The sequence below is a fragment of the Ixodes scapularis genome, unplaced genomic scaffold (assembly GCF_016920785.2).
Source record: "Ixodes scapularis isolate PalLabHiFi unplaced genomic scaffold, ASM1692078v2 PGA_scaffold3__209_contigs__length_174095766, whole genome shotgun sequence".
NCBI classification, from domain to species: Eukaryota; Metazoa; Arthropoda; class Arachnida; order Ixodida; family Ixodidae; genus Ixodes; species Ixodes scapularis.
This window is the reverse complement of record NW_024609868.1, coordinates 164,239,146-164,259,725: the sequence shown is the minus strand read 5'-3', so window position 1 is coordinate 164,259,725 and position 20,580 is coordinate 164,239,146. Positions and strand designations below refer to the sequence as shown.

Below are 20,580 nucleotides of genomic sequence, written 5' to 3'. Positions count from 1 at the left end.
GAAGCGCCACGGTTGGATTCCCGTTCGATGACTGCGTGTGATCTACCGGGTCTGGCATCGTTCGTGACTTGTCTCTCGCTTTCACTGCAGCTTGGAGCTACTCACACTTGGAGCTGGCTGGTCTTGGGTTTCTTCGCTTCTGACACCATGTAGTTTACACGAATAAACCGTTTATTTACAGACGTTACTAGAAATAAGGTGAGGTAGCATAAGCCCGTCCGCCATGCTGTCCAAGGCCCGTGTTCTGTGTTCCATCCTGTGGTCCCGTGCACCTTCGTCGTCTTTTACCCCGCCTACTGGCTCTCTTTCTCGTGCTGTAGTTCGTACCAGCCTACAGGCTGCTCTTGAAATGCGAAATTCGGTGTTGTGGCAATCTAGACGTTGCAGATGATCGGGTCCATGGGGCCGATGATGTTTCGAAGCCAAATGTTTAGAACTGGGATCTTCTGACAGCTCCGTGGTTTGTAGAGGAGGCTTCTACGATGTCCTTTTCGTTGGTAAATGTTTTCAGAAACCCAAAAACGCAGAATTATTTGCAAAATTGCCGAGCACTAACAAAAAAGCGTTCGTAGAGCACGGCAGCTTCTTCTTCTTTCCCCGAAAAGTATGTAGCCCTCTTCGGTATCATATAGGAAGACCCCATGTCAAATATTACGATCTAATTCCGCTTATATATTTAATAAACTGGCCAGCAAACCTTCAAGTGAGCCAAGTCGCCGAAATCTGCCAACTCTAGCATGCGACGTGACGCGGAATCGTCAGAGCAGTCAATGTGACGGAGTTGGAGCAGCCAACGTTGAGCCACTGCGTCAGAGGCATGACTACGTCATTCTCACGTTTTGTTTGTTTTTACTTCTCCGCGAAATTGAACGATGACGTCATGAATTTCTCTTCCCGGTGTTGGCTGAACGGCGTCCACGTGATCACCGTAACGCGGATGCGCTACTTTGCGCTGCCCTGCGCGCTTATCGGTCCGTTTCTCCGCTCCCCCTCTGCTCTTTCGTCTTCTCCCCCTCTCCCCCAGGCCATCACCGTCCACGGTCCACGCCATGCGAAGCGACCTGCCCACGTCGCGTGTCCTGTCCCTCGCCCCCACGAACGTCACGAGACCATATGGTTCGACGTGACGTGGCCATGACTCTGACTACACGAGACCAATGTTGCCTGACGGAACCGAAGTTTCGGTTTCGGTATCAGCTGATGTTTAAATTAAGACTACACAAATAATATTCCACATTTCGCGAATCCGAGGACGCAGAGCTGTCTAGTAGTGCTTTGTGAAATGGAATCACATGTAGGGAGAGGCGACGGGCGGGCCCGGCAGTACCTACGGAGATGCGATGCAGGGCGTCGCTGTGGAGGCGAGCGAGCTCCACGGGGCGAAGCGTGGGCAGGAGACGGTGGATGGCGAAGATGCTCGTCAATTTCTCGTAGGCGCTCACCGTACCGTGGGCGCGGGTCGTTCGGGTGGAACCCGCGCAGCGCAAGTTGCCGGTAGGGGTATGGACGATAAATGTGGTCGGCTTCCCCGCAACGGAAGTATTAGCCCCGAGAAGTTCGCCTGGCGCCCCCTTACGGCGAACCGGGGTGACGTCACGGCGAGGAGAGAATTTTTCCCCGACTCGCCCCGCTCGCCCTGTGGACGCTGTGACGACGCTAGCTGTCGGCGCGCTCGTTTCTATTTAATTTTTTTTCCGTGTTTTTCGTAGGAAGTGTAAATTTTTATATACGCCTTTATTGAGGTATGGCCTGTGGCTACAGGCGAAACTTCAACAAACATTTTAAGCATGGCTGACAGGCCAGGCAACGCATGAACCACAGCTGGTATGTGAAAATAAAGAAATATGGCCACAATTGCAGGGGCATCACTACAGATTTACATCTCGCACAATAAACGCTGCTGATGGTCCGAATGAATTGGCAGGTTATTATACTATTTTTTTTTTTTTATCTCTGTCTTTAAACAAGATCGCCGAAGCAGAAAAGCTGCATGCTGCTCGAGCAACGTGCTAAATACAGTCTCGGCCATGGGGAGAGAATCACAAGTAAGACAGCCCAAGTGCACGGGCAAAGTAAAAAAAAAAAAACAAGGAACATTTATTATATTCATTGCTCGCACTTGACCTTTGCTGGATTCGGATAGTATTTCAATGGACTACACGGGTGGTATCTGTGGACTTGTTTATATCAATCCTCAAGTAATATATAACAAACGTAAGTTAAGGTGTCTAGCTCGTTATTAGTCCATTAAGCCCTAAAATTTAGATTTTACTTAAATCGAATTGTCCTGAAGCTAAAGTACCAGAAGCTTTTCTCACGCAGACTGTCGCCCTTCACAGGTTCCAAATTTTCTGCTACCAGTGCTGCATCTACCACTGGACAGACGTTCGAATGCTTGCTTTTACTCCTGTTTCCCTCTGTTGTCAGAGAGTCCAGTTGCAGGGAGTTTGGAGGCTGAGGAAGCTTTTGGGGACCTGCGGCAGTGACTGTTAAATGGAAATGACAATTCAGACTTAACGGTGTATTTTCCGAATACCAAAGGCTGGAATAAAGAATGTCAGGAAAAAGTATAAACATTCCAAATTACGGCACTATTGCTGTGCATATTTTGGGCAGTTTACTGCATATCATAGAGGCAACTGGGGAAATTCGGCCGTTTTTGCTGCTACCATACATAACTAATTTCCAGTAATCGTGGATCCTCTAAGAAATATGCCTGCATACGCGTATAAACTATATAATTAATTCAGGAAGAAGCTACATTTATGTAAAACAACCCTGTTTCATGAGCACTTCAAAGATCATCAGACGCAGGGCCTTTAAAACATCTGCAAACCAGCGCATGCAGAGTGGGAGCGCAGAGTCGGGGTCGCGAGCTAATTTGCCGACCACCGAAAGGCCCATGATATAAAGGCCGCTTCAGATGCCTTGAAAGCGGGATGTAATATCGTCCTAAATCATGAACATGCAAGGAACAGAATTCCAGCGTCTGAAACACTTGCGTCACCGCTTCACCGACCCCTCTCAAGATTGCCTTGCGTCGTGTGGACGGACGGGGAGGTTCATCGGCGTAATTGCCTCCGCCGATAGTTTTCGGGATTTGTAACCCAATTTTAAAGGTAAAAGAGACAAGCAGGCTTATAAAATGTACGGAAGCACGTTAATATCGGCCTATCTCAACGTCTTGTACACCGGGTAAACGAAGTCCGGCTCCTCGAAGAGCTTGCGGCACACAACGCCAAACCAGGAAACTGGTGCTGGGAAGCGACCCGATGCGAGATCGCGGAGCGGGGTACTCGGCCTGACGTCACGGTACACCTCACCCAATCAGGGCGCGGCGACCGCAGCGACGCTTGTGTTCGCTCTCGGGGTCGGTCAGCCGTTCTCCAGACGTCCGTCCTCCTTGACGCCGACTACTCTTGGCGGACGTACTCGGGTCGTTCCTCCTGGCGTCGATCATACTGGGGACCGCACAACGTACTCCGTCGCCTCGGAGACCTGAACTACGAGGGGCTTCCAGACGGAACACGATCGTCGGGACGCCGCCCGCCGCGACCTGAGGCGGTGCACGTCGTGCGTCTCGAGCCCTACTGTGGTCGATAGGACTGAGGACTATTTAGGCCCGCTTCAGACGGGGCAATTTTGCCCAGCAACTTGACGTCGCAACACCACCAACCTGCGTTCACAAGCAGTAACCAAATTGCTATGACTTGCCATTATCATCATTCGATTTGAATTTTATTGCACTATTCAGACGCACAGCTACGCGCTAAAAACGTGTTTTTATGTCTGTAAATGGCGTTGAGAATACTAACTCCTCTTTTTGAAAAGGTTTATTTCCAAAAACGATTGATTTCAAACCAGAACCAAGTCTTTAGCTGTCATCATTACCACTATGGGGGTGTCACGTGAACATATCGCGTCCCTGATTGGCTGCTGCCGCTTCAAACGGCTCCGAGTTGTTCGAGTTGCTCGTCCGTTTCGAGGGCCGGACCCTATCTCACCAATTCGTGTCGATCTAGGAAAAGCTAGGGAACAACCCACGAGCAACCTCAAAACTACTGGGAAACTTGCCCCATCTGAAGCGGGCCTTATGGTTCAGACGAACCCGCAGTTTACTGATAGCTCTTATTTGATTTAGCTTTGCGTTAATTTATTTAAGATTGCACCGGGGCGATGTACTTTTAAAGGGGCAGTAATTCCGCGTGAACGACCGAGAACGAACGCTTCTCCGTATATCTAGAAGACTCGTGCTTATCCTTACCCCGAGTGTAAAAGGTAAACAGGCCAAAATGGGCCTTGCCATATATACTCTGTTCACCAATAAGCTAAGACTGCGGTGGGAACTACGTGCCCGCCCGACCACTCAGCCGCCTTCCTCTTATCACCTGAGCCGGCTCTCTGCTCGTGGGTATGAGCGGGACCATGATGACCTGGCGAAAGGGAGGCATATGACTAGTCCAACGAGGACGTAGCTTCCATCGCAGTCACAGCTTAGGGATGTGCGGGGTACAGACTATGGTCAGTCTCGCCCTGGCTCAGTCCCGAACTTTCTAGGTCAACTATTCTAGAGACCGAGCGTAGTAGATAAGGAGCCGAGTGCGGTCTTGCCGTCTCACCCACTCTCGCTCTAGCCAGCTCTCACGCCGACGCGCCGACGCTCGCTGCTGCTTTCTCGACGTCGTTTTTTGTTTTTTTTTCGTGGCACAAGTTTATTGATTAATCCTTTATTTTTAGTTACTTATTCATCGTCTCTTCCCTTTCATTCCTGGCAATATAAATAAGTGCAGGGTGCGACGTTAAACCTAGAGAATTAAAAGTGTCGAAGCTTTGCGTTTAAAATAAACTGCTTGACATATGCTACGTTAAGTGTCGAGTTCATACTTCTAAATTTGTAATGCGAACAGGAGTGCAGCTGACAGGATGTTTCACGAAACACTAACCATATCACTCCTGCGCACAAAAACAAAACCCAAAAAACTTTTGATGTATTGAAAACAAAACCCAAAAAACTTTTGATGTATCTTGGAAAATTGATAACGTTCGGTATAATTAGTAGTATAATTATTCTTATATAATACGTTTCTAATTACTAAATTTGAAGGCATGGTTTGAATTAGATGCTTTTGAGGATTTCTAGAGCGTTTCCAATTGAAATAATTCTATTAAATTTACTTATTAAAAAGCTAATTACAGAAAAGTATGTAAGAACCGAATTGTACTAAACTTTACTAATTTTCCTAAATAGGTCCTCTGCCACCAACCAATAGGATATCAGCGGTTGTTTCTTTTCCTGAGCGATTAATTTATTATGCATGAACGATTTGGCCAATGTTTTGTAAAACACCCTGTATAAATATTATATTAGTCACGCCTCTCGATCATTACAAGCGGTCACACACACACACACACACACATACACACAGAAAATGTCTGAGAAAAATAGTAAAGGCCGTACTTTGTCAGAATGCTCCCTTTGCGGTAATCTAGTCAATGCGCTTTAATGCTTAGCTCGTTGATAATTGTTAAAAGTTTTCCTGCTCTATTTTTCTAGGTGATCTTGGGCCTGACAAGACTGTTTCGTGACCAAGACGAAGTGGCAGATGAGAGCACTGGAAATGCTACGGACAACCATTGTGCTCGGTGGGCTTCTTGCGTGCCATGCATTGACTTATCAACCGCGCCGGATCCCTGAGAAATCAACAACACCCTCAGAACTTCATGTCATGGACGCCAAATCAATTCAGTTATCGCTGCGGGAGACCTACGGACAGCTCGCATGCAACGATCAGCAAGCTTGTCCTACAGACACACTTTTCGAAAGATTCGATAACGTGACACGTTCAGCCTTTCCGCGTTGTGACTGTAGAAAGTCATGCGTAGACTACGGGTCGTGTTGCCTGAAACATGATTTTGGATACACGTATCAGGAACCCGTCATGTCCTGCAGCAGAGTGCGACTGTCTAACGGCGTGGCTTCCAGCATCTACATGAAAACGAGCTGCGCCCGTGACTGGCACGACCGCCAGGTGCGTGCTGAGTGCGAGGAGACGGCCGCCGAAGGAGACCCATTTCTGGACATCCCGGTGACGAGCCGGAACACCAACATCACGTACAGAAACGTTCGTTGCGCCGTCTGTAACCGCGACTTCAACGTCAAGATGTGGAAGGCTTTCCTCCGGTCCATAAGCAGCGAGCGCCCCGGGTCCTGTTCGCCCAGAAGCAACCCGTCCGAATGCCCCCTCTTCCTCAGCTGCCCGGACTTTATGCACAAACACAAGCCGCAGCAGTACTTCCGCGTCTGCAAGTCCGACGTTATCGCAGACTGTCCCGCCGACTTCCACAGCCGCAACGAAAAGCTGAAAGAAGGATGCCGCGCTTATTTCGCTCCTGTGACCGACCAGCTGACCAGGTTGACGTACAAAAATCCATTCTGTGCATCTTGCTACGGTGTCCAGCGTGAAGACATGAGGTGCCCGGAGGACAGGTTAGTTGACTATCCTTCTACGGAATGGGACGAAGAGTCTATCCCCGAAGAAGAATTCTTGCCGTCCTACGCCCTCCTCATTGACGTCGACTTCGCCAGAGGGGGCGTCAAGGTGGGCCTGGAGGACCGCTGTGCTCCAAACCAGGCGTACGACCCCTGGAAAGAGCGCTGCAGAAACTTGGTTTGTGGCCAGCTCTACGAGAAACAAGAAGGCCGCTGCGTGGCGGGAGCATTGATGAAGGCGTACAATAGCGCCGTTCATCACACGCTGCTCGCGTCCAACTGCAGTAAGGTGGCACTGGACAAAGACGAGTTCACACTCTGGAACAATTACACGACCACCCTACGGAACGGCGAGCTTCTGGTGCCTGGCGAATACGAGTTGCTCCACAACACCATTCTCATTTGCGCTTTTTCGCCGAGGATGTCCATGTACAAGTTTAAGGACATTGGGGGCTACTTTACGCTCGCCGGCAGCGTCGTATCCTTGAGCTGTCTTCTCATAAAGATGTGCCTGTACTTCTTCACTTCGCGCGTCAAAAAGCTCCCGGACCACTTAATCTTGATGCTCTCCGTTTCTATTTTTGCGGCACAGCTTCTCTTCCTGTTTATCCTGATCGTTGAAAACTACCAAACACTGTGCGTCGCGGTTGGACTTCTGGTGCACTATTTTTTTCTCGCCAGCTTTTTCTGGACCAATGCTCTGGCGTTCGACCTCTGGCGGTCTTTTGTTAGCGTCGTACGGACCAGGAAAACCAATCGCGGCAAAACATTGTGCGCCTTCAACGCCTACTGCTGGACCATGCCTTTTCTGGTGGTGTGCGCGGCCGGAGGGGCCGACTTCCTCCTGCCTCGGCACTCGTTCTCGCCTCGCTACGGACAAGGGATCTGCTGGATTTCCAACCGGATGGCGCTGCTGGTCTTCTTCGCCGCTCCCATCGCCTCCATCATCTTCAGCAACATGGCGCTGTTCGCGATGTCCGTTGTCCGCATCTCCGGCACCATGTCCAGGACGGACCAAGCCCGGCATAGGGCGAGCAAGGGAAGACTTCTCATCTACTTCAAGCTCGCCCTTGTCATGGGGATGACCTGGACGTTTGGGTTCGTGGCTCCGTTCGCCAACATTCAGGCGCTCTGGTACGTTTTTGTCATTCTGAACAGTTTGCAGGGCGCATTCGTGCTCTTCGCTTTCACCAAACTGGAGGTGAGGGCCAACCTGGAGGCCTTCGCCACTTGGCTGCGTCGAAGCAGTGACCAGAAGAGGAGCTCATTGTCCAAAACCATTGTGTCCGGTCTCTGAGAGTCTTTCTTTTCCGAAACGTTTTAGACAGAGCGCGTATCTCACCACTGTTTTTAATCTTTATATATTTGTGCGTGCAGTTTTTTATATATATTTGTGTGTTTTAACGAGTTTCATAATCCTTTAGATAAAGTTCTTTAATTGAAAAATAAGCTGTTTGATTTTTAATGAGCCTCTTTCGAAAGCCCCCTGATAAAACTCACGTTTCGAGTTTCTTCCAAACACCGACAACCATTTTAAAAATATGACGTCGCGAAAACGTTAACGCCACGGACGGGTCCAACGTAACAGGCGAAGGTAATTGCCATATCACCAAGGACAAAGCACTTTTTTTTTTTCCAAAACAAAATATGCCCTTTCTTCCACAAAAAAATGCTCGCTCTTGAAAGCAGAAGGAAAGGAAGGCGTCGATCTCTTCTCCCGCTGAGTTCGCCGCCAGGTCGGCCGGCTGCCTAACAGCTGCGCCGCGCAGAGCTCGCAAAGATAGTAAATTAAAAAGGTAACAATAAGGTAACAAGGGACTGATGCAAAGAAAACTGCGCGTGAGGGAAGAATTCGAGGACTGGATGCACAGAACGGATTTCCCCTGTTGTAAGGTGGTGCATTAAACAGGGTTAAATATGGTTGGACACAAAAAGACAGAGAAAAAAGAAGAGAAAGAGAAGAAGAGAAGAGTTGGTGGGTTTGCGTTTCTCTGTTGTTTATATGTTTCTTCGTTCTGTCCCTGTTTGTTGTTTTGGTTGATTTCTGTGCCCTTCTTTAAAGAAGTACTCCGGCGATTATTTAGCTACCCCAACAAACTATATGTTCGCAATCACCGGCGTTTACACTGTCCGGTATGCTTTTTAGGATCACGAAATTCAAAATGGGTATTGTGAAATCGGCAAGTGAAAATGACGCTAGAACCAACATTCAAATATACACGCGCTTTTCAGTGCCGCGACGAGAGTGGACGGCAAGCTTGCAGGTCAAGCGGGCAATCTAGAAATGGACTACGCCGAGCATTTCTTTCGTGCTGCTGCGCGGGTGCTGAACCGAGCTTCCAAAGCATTCATTGGACACCATGAAAGTGTTTGCTATTAGTTGCAAAAAGCAAATTGTTGTGTGTATGTTTATATAGCCGGAAGTTAGTCTGCCTCTGTGGGAGTCTGGTGTCGCAGCTGTAGATGAGCAATTTAGCCAGTGCAGTACAACCGCTAACCTGGGTTTTTTAACGTGCACCACGCAGTGGTGATACACGACCGCACGCCGGTACGATGCTCATCCAGATCGAAACGGGCAGGGGCGGGGATTGAACTCAGGATCCTGGGTTCTGCAGCGCGAGCTTTCGCTCCACGTGCTCCGAGCTGAGCTATCAGTTGGGAACAAAGTCTACAGTCCAAACATTTAACACGTACCTTCTGCTGACGTCACTTTTTCATTGTTGCCAGTAGAAGCTTCCACTTTGAAAAACACGGTGAGGACCAAAGTTGTATATTCAATTACTCCGCCAAAAAAAAATTATTTCGCCCCAATATTTCGGTTACTATTTCAGCGAGCTTTGTTGTTTTGCCTAAAAACCTTTCAGGCAAATCGGGGACAATAAACAAACCGAGTGCCGTCTTAATCATGTTGAATAGTATTTCCTCACTCCAGTAGAATGCCTACATTCCTATCTGTCTCAGGCTGAAGACGTCCTTTGTTGCGCTGAGTGGGCAAGCGCGCTGACTTGCAGGCGCGCTCAGTGCGTGACTTGTGCGGTAAAATAGCGTCTAAGCATTAGCCGAGGCTCCGCACTCAAGCTAAATCACACCGGATACGTGCACTTAAAAGAAATGTACGAAGAAAAAACTGGGCGGAAAATATGTTGAGATGTCACCCCTCAGGCAATAGTGCGTGTGTGTATGAAGGCACTAAACGCTGAGAGGGTGTCTAGCTTCACTGTGGTGCGCGGCTCTCGTTACCGGGAAATTAGCCTAGCAGGCTTGATAAGTGGATATCACTGTTAAAGCTTATCTCCAATTCAAGATATTTACGAATTTAGTCGGCGCCACCTCTCTGGCTTAGCAAAAGACACTTCGAAAGCCAGGCCAATTTCACATCCCAATTCAACTTCCGCTTAGGGTTATTTTTTGATGGTGTGTCTGCAGCGCACGAAACTTGGAGACAACTCTGAGGTGGAATTCAGAAGTGAAGACGGTGAGTGCTGGCATTGTTCGGCGCTCAAGGTGGACGTGCGCTTGGCACCACTAGCTCGCTTCACTGCTCCAGAGATCTGTCTTGGAGCATTTCCCCGTTCATGAAAAGCTTCACGTTGGTGCCCTTTTCGGCGTTCGCGCATATGGCGCGTCTTACTTGCTTTCCAAAGCGATGAACGCAAGCGTTCTGGGCTCTGGAGGTGGCATGCTGGACTAAGCGCATATTCGCTCTTTGTCGCGTGGTCGTGCCAGTGTCCAAATAGCCCTCAAACACTTCCGGTTCTGAACTCTGCGGCAGGTTTCACAGTATTTGCAAGATCCATTCCATTCAGGGCTCTCTGGGCGGCACCATTTTGTTCGACAGCAGCGCCTTCTCCATACATCCGGGAAATTCAGCGGGCTCGGCGGGGTAAAACGAGAGAGAGCTAGGGCACGCGTCCGACTCCGCTAGCAGACGACAAAACGGGAGGTTGCCATTCTCCATCTTTGGGCTGTATCGGCTGGCGAACATCGAACTCTCGCTCGTGGCTGCCGTTGTGAAGTGGTTCGCGTTCTTAGAATAGTTACGGCTACTCCAAAATCAGCCTAGAGCTCTCTGTTGTTCTACATCGGTAAATGATCAACTGCCATATCTTTTTTCCGTTACTTAAACAGCAGTTCAGTCAGCCGGCAGTACTACCCTCAACTACTGCGTGTATTGCGGCAGGAGAGCACGTTTTTACTTATTATTTCAGACATCCATTCATGGTCGCTAAAGGCCTACACCAGTACGAACTTTGTATAGTAAAAAAGGTACAGCCACAGGATTCATTTTTCGCCGGAGAGACCGGCCAGTCTGACACATTTTTTCCTATTTTCTTTTATTTGCACGCAGATAACAGCGCAATTGGAATCTGATAGTCTTTTTTATCTAGCACAGTAATACACGATAACTGGCATACCAAAATCTGCGCATCTGCGCTTGAAATTCCCAAAATGACGCGATTTTAAACAGAGTTTGTACGCCAGCCGGATGCTAGGTACTGCCCACTTGACATCCGGGTGAGAGGGGGAGGGCAATTCTTTCTGTTTTTACCCTCTCTGCTATAACCCTAATGAAAAGGTCTATACTGCCACGCGCCGTACAATTGATAAGAAGCGAGCGAACGCGGTGATCGCTGATAACGAACAGTGTGATCACATAGTCAGGATGACACCACACAAATTGACGCGCAGCGGTCAATGGGAGCCTCGTCGACGCGCGCCAGCCAATCAGACCGAAGTGTAAAAGGTGCCGTTGGCTAGCTTTGCGCGTGGTTTCATTAAGGTGCCGTTCTGCATGGTTTCAAAGCTGATGACGTCGGCTCTCTGCGTGAGACATTTAATGCTTTCGCATTAAAACTCGTTGTCAGCACACGACCCTTGGTATGCAGTGAATACTCATAATCGGCGCCGAGATGATTGGTAGCTTTCAGCAAGTGGATTTTTTCCTTCAACTCAAGAGTTGTAATATTTTCTTCTTTCTGTTTTAAGAAATAAGTACCAAATCTAAAGGTAGTGAAGTACTATGAACATTCAAACATCACGGCCTGAGCAGCATATGTGTACAGACTTTAGTTTTCGATGCACACTTAGCGTTCTATGCGATCAAAGGTAGTGTTAAATGTAGCGCTGTTTCAATCTTAATCAGCGTGCGATGTGCGCACTTACACCATATTTTATACAACCACACACTCCACCCTTTGCATATTTTTAGCTTTTCGAAATCACTGCTTTCGCGAAAAAAAACACCAAATTAAGACTGCTACATTATTTAAATTCTGTGCAAAAGCTATCCACACACGCAGAATCTTGGCTTGGCCAGTCACTGAATTTATAACTGTACTCGTATTAAAATAATTCTCATTTAATGTTGTGAGTGAATTTTTAACCTTGGCATTACTTTATTCAGCGTAAAACTCTCGCACTTGTCTTATTTTGGGTTTACCAAACTCAATATTTACACCTGAGTGTCATTTCTTTTCTAATCTCATATCGTTTTGCTCAAAAATAAACATCAAGTAACCTAAATGAGACACCTGACCAAAATAGATAGTTTATTTGTTTTCATTTTGTGGTATTTAATTACTCAAGCAAATATTTTCGAAACCCGCGTCTCTCACGTCACCAGGTTTTTCTGGAAATTCATAAAGAGCCAAACGCATGCACGACAAAAGGTCATATAAACTTTATCGCATCGAAATATGTAAAATTGGCCACCGAAATCCCCTGTATACTAATTACGCACAAGCGATCTTGTATTTTTACACGCGTCGGTTGTTTTGACGCGTATGTGTCTCGCCATTAGCTCAGAACGATTTGCTCGTTTTGTTCTGCCCACATTTGCTGGAGACGTGAGCTCGGGGGGTAGGCAACTGGCCCCCTTGCACAGAAACTGGCGAAGCCGTGCGCGTTCTACAGAAAGCTCGCGCAGAAAAAACCAAGCAAACGACCAGAGGGTGTCAATTTCAGGATATAGAAAAATACCACACTATCAAAGGCGCCACCACACAAGATTTCTTGCATTCATGTATACAGGTCTGAAAGGCGATCCCATCGCCATCTGTTGGTTCGGAATCACACTAACCAAGAGTGGGGTTGCACCTAAAGAGGCCCTGCAATCCAATTTAAGTGTCTTCCTTTTTTTGCAGTTTCCACATCTCTTGGGGTTCGGGCAAGCCAGCGGGCACGGAGACAGAAACTAAATATCACTGCGTCATATTTTAACCGGACGACGCGGAAACCTCCACATACGGGGGCGACCCGTGGTAACAAAAGCGGGCGATATGTGAAGTCTCTGGTCCTGGGCTTACTATTCGGAGCGTCAGTGCCGCTAAAAGCCTTTTTTTAGACGAAATACAAAATACAAGTGGCGCGAACCGTTTCAATTAATTATGAAAGTAGTTTCTGTTCAGTACTTTAGGTCAGCAAAGAAACAAATGCAGTTTCTAAAGTATGGAAACAAGAAATGACCCATCGACATACCCGCCGCCAGGCGGTGGAAAAGGCGGTGCATACTAGAAAGGGGTAGTGGGATCAGGCACCGACGTGCGGCGAGCGTAGAAAGGTCCCGGATGTACGCGGTGGCGCTGCGGTCGTATACGGGCTCGAGGATCCGACCGGTTCCGAGCGTTCCGAAATCCTTCGGCGAGCGGGTTTGACTTGCGGTTTGGCCATCTGGCGGTATGGCAGCGGGAAGTGGCTCCCGTTCTGATCTTTACGCCGTGTTTGTTGTCGTTTGTGGCCAATGAAGCGTCATGTCGAATTAGTGTTTAATCGCGCAGCAAAGCAATGCGAGCCGCCCTGGCCGCCCGCTTCATCCAGCCTATCTAGCCCATGCTTTATTGGCACCATCTCGAGCCGTCGGCACGGAGTGCGGCAGCCGTGAGCGCTCGCTGAGCTCACTATCCCTCCTCTAGTTCACGGCCACTCAAGCGACCAAGGACCAAGGATGAAGGTTATTTTTTGCTTGTTTTTGTAACTTTAGTCTGCCTATAACTTATGGTTGGTTTGCCTTGCTGCATACCCGACCCGGAGGAATAACACGGAGCCAACGGTTTTAACGAGAAACTACATTTAATTGGACATGGACGAGACGATGAAGAACAATAACAGAGAACCAGGGAGGACCGGCAGCGCCTGAATCCAGCCAGCGACTGCCCCCCGTGCGCCGCCTCTCCTCCGCCTTACCTAGGCGGCGCGTACCAGCGTGACGTCGCTGCCAAGCGCGAAATGTTCGCCACCTGTGCCCCGCAGTCAGGCAACTGGGCTGGGGAGCCGCCAGGGTGCCCAGAAACTCTTAAAATAAAGCGAAATTATAGAAAAGAAAAGTTCCATCAAGTTACTACGTTCAGTGCGCACAGGTTTGGTGCAAATTAAAAACAAAAAAGAGGCCGCATCTCCACGTGGTGAATGATGTTGATTGGGGCAAAGCTCTGGTGGTGCTGATGATACTGATTTTATTGTTCATAGGGAGTGCTGATGGTGCTGATCTTTCTTTTTATTGCTCATAGGTAGTGCTGAGTTGCGGGTTGCGTTTCGACTTCATTATTACTGCTTTATGGTCGGCGAAATGCAGAGCCTGTGGTTCTTCTAGCGGATCAGCTTGGATCCACTAGAAGCCGCGGGAACACGGTCCATGTCAGAAAGAGAATCTGTGGTATGGATCGTGGTTATATACGCAGTTGAGCATTTGACCGCAGCGCCCTCTCATCTATAAACGTTGAGCCGATGCATGCAAAGTTTAACGCCATTATATACGCATTTGACTGCAGCGCCCTCTCCTGTATAGACGTTGAGCGGCTACATGCAACGTTAAAAAATCAGGTAATAAAGAAACAAAAAAACAAAAAAAGTGCAGCGTAGTAGTTAAGACGCCTGCCTCGTAAGCAAGTGGTCCTGAGTTCAAACCCCCTGCGGGCGTACATTTTTTTTTTTTTTTTTTTTTATGTGGGCCGATTTTGGAGGCAAGTGCAATCGATGTGAGCACGGACGCCGGACGAATGGACAAGGCTAGACCCTAAGGAGCTTCGCCCCTAAAACCAGTCATAAAGCAGTTTCCGGGCCCCTTTAAGGTAAAATTGGGTATATTTGACTAATACTATATGTTTGATATTATTTATCTTATGACTTTACAGCACTCTGCGGTGGTTAAAAAATCACACGTTTTCGAGTATCCATAATTGGAACTGACCAAACTTGTTAGTTCCAGACAACTCTCCTAGTGAGAAATCTCGGCTTTATATGGTAAAACGCAGACGCCAATAACTCTGTTTAGTCGTATACTCACGGAGGGAGCTCCCGCTACGGTTTGCGTGAATTTTTGTTAGGTGACAGACTGCTTCTTATAGAAAGAACCAGACTGCGGTCTCTTCGGTTCCGCCTACTCACCGACACATGAGTGTATAAGGATTGTACAATATGGACATGTATCTAATTAAAACTTACGCTTTGGCTACAGACCGAACAAAATGACGCCGGACAAAATGGTCCCGGTCAAGATGGCCCCACGACCTAATGGTTTTAAGCCCAAACCCAGATAAGATGGTCCCAGGTAATATTTGTGGCATAGTTTGCTTGCTCTTCGGAGGTTAGTGAAGAGTTAGCATTTGATGCACATTGAAAATAGAGGAAATTTTCTACGGAATCCATTAGTTATGAAAGGTTAACCATTTTAAATATATTTAATTTAAAACACACTGCTTGCCAGTAGCTTAGCCAAGGACAACGTTACTAGAACACTCATTTGGGAAACTCCAAGCCCGTGAAACTTTTCCACAGCCAGTGAGAAAAACCTCTCGTTAGGCAAACACCACCACCACCCTTGAAACCTGGGCCACTGGCGTTCACCAAGACTGAGCTAAATACGATGACAGCGCCACACTTTAGGGACGAGTTGAAACATTAAATTTACTTTATATGGCTACTGCTAGAGCCACTGCATGTTCCCATAGTACTGAAGCTCCCAGGCTCAAGGTGCCAAGATGGCAGCTCAATCTTTTTTCTTTACTGTGGTCACCATGAGCTATCAGAAAGCATAATTTTTGCTTATAAAAGAACAAAAAAGCTTTTTTGTAACATCTTTGATTGGACATAAGTACGAAACGACAAGAGCATGATGTTTGCGTTCACTTTTAGGTTACAGGGTTTTGCGGCGCATTTAATATTGCTTTTGTACAGTCATGTCTCACCGGTGACTTCAGGCAGCGCGTCCCGACCTGGGTGCGTCCTAACTTCGCCAAATAATCGGGGAGCGTCCGCGTGAAAGGAGACGGGGGCTGGCAGCACTCCCTTCCACCGTATACACCAACTCATGTTTACAAACAAACCGGAGCGCCCCTAGCGGACGCCACCGGCGCCGCGCATGCGCGGTGGATGGTGGGCAAGAAGTCCGCCGTCGCCCATAAACAAACAATTGAATTGCGTTGTTGTAGGCGTCGGTGAGAGTCCCCGTGCTCTTTTTCGCGTTGGAATTGTTGATTCTACGTCCTCCTAACGATGTCTGACTACTTGAGCGGCTTCAGCAAAACTATCGAGGCAAAACTTTGCGTGAATAATGCGACGTGCGGCGATTCATTTCACGTGGACGCCGCAGAATGGGCGCTAAAGCCTGACTCCCACGATGAGATTCTGCTCGCTATTTACAGTCGCAACGTCGCTCGGACTGCAAAAGCGTGGACCGTAGCTGAGATGGTGGACATCGGTACTGAAAACCGCAAGTAGAATCGGGCATTACAAGTCGGTGATGGCCACTGGTAACAATGATCAACAACTTCTTGTATCTGTTTACACTCAGCCGACTTACCCCAACCAACCTTCAAAAGTGTTTTGAGGCCTGCACTTAGCTCTTATCGCAAGTACCGGGCCCACGTTTGGTTTACGGGCCGCTGTTGTTTGAACGAACTGACGACAAAAAGCAGCCAAGTTTGAAAGAGCAGACGACAGTTCGAACGCACGCGCAATGGAGTACGGGCAAGAAGCACCGCGTCCCGCGTCAACAAACCATTCGAATGTCACGTTGTCGGCGTCTGTCTGAGTCTGCATACCCTTTTTCGCGTTGGAGTTGTCGATTCAACGTCCTCATCGCAATGTCTTACCACTTCAATCGCCTGAGCGAAATTATCAAGGCTCGTTACGCCGCTAAACTTTCCGTAAATAATTTGACGTGCGGCGATTCATTCGCATGAACGCTGCAGAATGGACGCCAAAACCATGATGAGATTCTTGTAGCTATTTTCGGTCGCGACGTCGCTCGTGCCGCAAAATTGTAAAAGGTAGCGGCGATGATCGACGTCGATACTGAAAATCGGAAGCGGGAACAAACCAAGCGTAACAAGTAGGTGATGGCCACCGGTACCAATAATTAACATCTTGTATCTACTGTTTGCACCGAGCCTACTTAAGTATTTTGAGGCCTGCAATTACTTCTTATTGCAATCACCGGGTCAAAGTTTGGTCTACGGGCCGCTTTTGTTAGAACGAGCAGACGACAAAAAGCAGACAATTTTGAAAGAGCAGACGAAAGTTCGAACGATCAGGCGGCCGTGTGAATTTGAAGACGCACTGAATCCGTCGGTGGTCCGGACAACTTGGGGTTTTTCCCTCGTTCATGTTGGAACAAAGCAAATACATCTGGTGACCACAAATTGTGGCCCGCACACGCAATCGTAGTTCGACAGCGTCTGGTTTGCCCTTTTCACGGCTGCTATCCACGTTCTCGGACGATCGGAGGGGGCAGAAACACATGAAAACTGTTCTTCAAATCTTTCCAGACTCTCTTGGTAAAGCCCCCATCACAGCATTTTGACGAGAAGGCACGTCTTTTGTCCCGTTTCTTCCAAAGGAACACAATAATGCATGTCTGGCGCGGCGACTTCTGCCCACCGCCCCAGACCGGAAGTGCGTCCGGCGCGCCACCACCGCGGCGTGACGTAGGAGAGTTGAGTTGGTGTATACGTTTCGGCAGCCGTGCAGTTCTCTAAGTGGCCGCTGCGGGAGAAATGGCTGCGTCGCGATCGCCATTAGCTCGGTTCTCGAGTACGGATCGCTGCCATTTTTTCACAGCAGGCTCTATGGCAGTTTCCCAACTGTGTTGTTTTAATAATATTGGCCAAGAAGAAGAGTATACACCAACTCATCTATGTTACGTGACGCCGCGGGGGTGGCGCGTCGGGCGCACTGTGTTATGCGGGATGGCCATTCCCGTGTTGTTTTATAAGAAACCAGATTAAAACCTACCTTCTCTTCAAAAATCCGCTACTGGGGCTGTACCAGAAGAGATAGGAAATGTTTGAAGATCCGTTTCCATCCGTTTTCTGCCTGCTCGGTTCGTCTGAGAGCGTGGATAGGTGCCGCTGAAAGAGAAACCAAACACCGTCAGACAACAATTGCTTGCGGGGGAAGCATTCCGGGTTGAGGTCACCAATAATAGTGGTCGTCAGATATACTTGGTCTGTTCCAACATAAACGCGTGAAAATCGTCAAGTTGTCCGGGCAACCCGCTGTCCATGTTCACAGCGTCTTCACGTTCAAACGGCCGTCTGATCGTTCAGACGGTCGTCCGCTCTTTCAAACTCGTTCAAACTGTCGTCTGCTCGTTGAAACGACAGCGGCCACTAGACCAAACGATGATGATAAGAAGAAAAGGACAGGCCTTAAAGACTTTTAAGTTTGAAGGTTGTTTGGGGTAAGAAGGCTCGGTGTAAACAGTAACTACGAGGAGATGTTGATCATTGTTACCAGTGCCATCACCGACTTGTTATCCCTGATTCATACTGTCCGATTCTGCTTGCGATTTTTAGTATCGACATTGAGAATCGCAGCTACCGTCCACGCTTTTGCAGCCCGAGCGGCGCCGCGACTCAAAGTAGAGAGAACAATATCATCGTGGTTTTGGCGTTCATTCTGCGGCAATCACGCGGAATCGATTGCCGCAAGTCACATTATTTACACGACGTTACGCGGTATAACGAGCCTCGTTAATTTCGCTATGGTGCCTGGAGCGCGTCTCCAACTGCTGTGTTTAGCGTCCCACCCCGCCCATACATCAAAAGGGGTCCCCAAGTGGCAACCAATGACGTCACAGATTCCGGAGTGTCATGCTGTTGGAGGTCGCGATCCTGGCGGTTGGTCGTACAAATGCGGGCGAAAGGCACGAGCGAATGCGAGTGTCGTTGTCGTCGCGGCGTCCCAGCTTCTGGCTGCGGACACTTCCGTGGACTGCCCCACCAGAGAGCGACCTGCAGCAGAACAGGCGTCTGCCACACGAACCATCGCCAGGATCGCGACGGCGACAGCATGACACCTCTGTGACGTCATTAGGCGGAAATCAAAGAACCACTTTTTAGATTTGGTAAACAGACCAGTCGGAGTCGCGTTCCAAGCACCATAATTTCGCTAAGGCCACAAAAATAGTAAGGCATTGCTAGAAAGACGTAGAATCAACAATTCCAACGCGAAAAAGAGCATGGGGACTCACCTTGACGCCTACAACATAGCATTCCAATGGTTTGCTGATGCGGGAGCGGCGCTTGTTGCCCACACTTCATCGCGCATCCGCGGCGCCAGTGGCGTGCCGCTAGGGGCGCCTAGCGGCACGTCACCGGTGACTTTCACACCTAAAGTACGTAACAAGGATGGCTAGTCGAATACTGGCTTTCCTACGGAAAAACATCTCGTGCGCTCCACAATTTTTAAAACACACTTTCGTTTCTTCTTGTGTGAAGACCATTCTCGAGTATGATTGCGTTGTTGGGACCCGTCCCAAGAGTATCTCATTGATAAAATTGAAGGAATACAAAAACGCGTCGCTAGATTAATAAGAAATAACTACAACTTTCATAGTAGTGTCTTTGCAATAAAACACAATCTGCAGTAGAAATTCCTCGCTGATAGACGTAAATATTTTCGTCGAAATTTTTTTTCACGGTATTGTCTCTGGTGTGTCCAAAATAGAAAAATCAGATTACCTCTCTGAGCTATTTTATGCGGCGCAGGGTAGATCATGACAAGAAAGTTCGGGAATAAACCTCAAAGTCTGACTTGTTTCGCTATTCACTTTTTCCGCGAAAAATAAAAGACTATACTCGGCGACAACTTTTATCGGCAATGCAGTGGAAGGTACGTCCCGCGTCCCCTCTCCTATTTTGAGTGTACGCAGGCTCTCCTCCACTCCCCGGAAATGGGGGAGGAGGAGAGCCTGCGTACACTCAAAATGGGAGAGGGAACGAGTTCCTGTACCTTCCACTACATTGCCAAGAAAAGTTGTCGCCGAGTATAGACGAGCTTGCCGAGTGAGACTGCGACCTTGGAAAATCTAGATTAGTTTCTTTTATAACTCCAGCATTGTGTCTTAATAGTTTATAGACATAATGCTAAATTACCCAAGCATCCAGGAGAATGCAGGGATTGGTGTTCCACGTGCCGCACGCGCACGCCTTTCCCGTATTAAAGACTCAAAGTAAATACCCCCCCCCCCCCCCCAAAAAAAAAAAATCGTTCATGAACGCGCCTGCAAGATGCCATTCGTTTTAGAAAGGTTACTACTGCTGAGGCCAGCACGTGCGGCGCGTGGAACACCGCCAACCCCTACATTCTCCTTGATGCTTTGGTAATCTAGCAATACGTCTATTACAAATATTGTATCAACGCATTTGTATTGTTTTTCATGCGAACCAAGTTTGTTCCTTATATATATATATATATATATATATATATAATGTTATATGCGCCCGTGAGTTTGTATATATCACTTTCTGTACCTCATGTATCTTAATGACGTATGATGCGTTCAAATATATATTTACTTATTTTCTGACCCCCCCCCCCCCCCCCCCCCCCCCGGATTCATCGCAAGTGTGTGATTTTTTCACTATTCTGCCGAAAATAAACTGTATAACTTTTCGCTCGACAAACTGGATTTCACGTTTCCAGCAAAAAACCCAGTTAGATTTCCTGTTCCATAATCCAGTTTCCGAAAATCTACACTGATTTTTCTTTTTTTTTTGGTACCGTTTTGTTATGTACGAGGTGTTGCTTTAACGCGCCCAGCCACTGGTGGCAGCTGATAAAACCTGTTTGCTCTACTGACATCTAACAAC

At 48.1% G+C, this 20,580-nt stretch overlaps 1 protein-coding gene across 1 annotated transcript; it reads left to right on the top strand.

Annotated features, from left to right (window-relative positions):
• The first annotated feature begins 5,939 nt into the window (after window positions 1-5,939).
• On the top strand, window positions 5,940-7,787 carry LOC8037533 (adhesion G protein-coupled receptor E2-like). Its single transcript, XM_002405217.3, has one exon. It carries the CDS (start codon window positions 5,940-5,942, stop codon window positions 7,785-7,787), a length of 1,848 nt encoding a protein of 615 aa, XP_002405261.3.
• The last annotated feature ends 12,793 nt before the right edge of the window (window positions 7,788-20,580 follow it).

Bases quoted from the DNA above. Each gene is read 5' to 3' on its own strand.
- LOC8037533 (XM_002405217.3), top strand. From the start codon at position 5,940: ATGTCCTGCAGCAGAGTGCGACTGTCTAACGGCGTGGCTTCCAGCATC.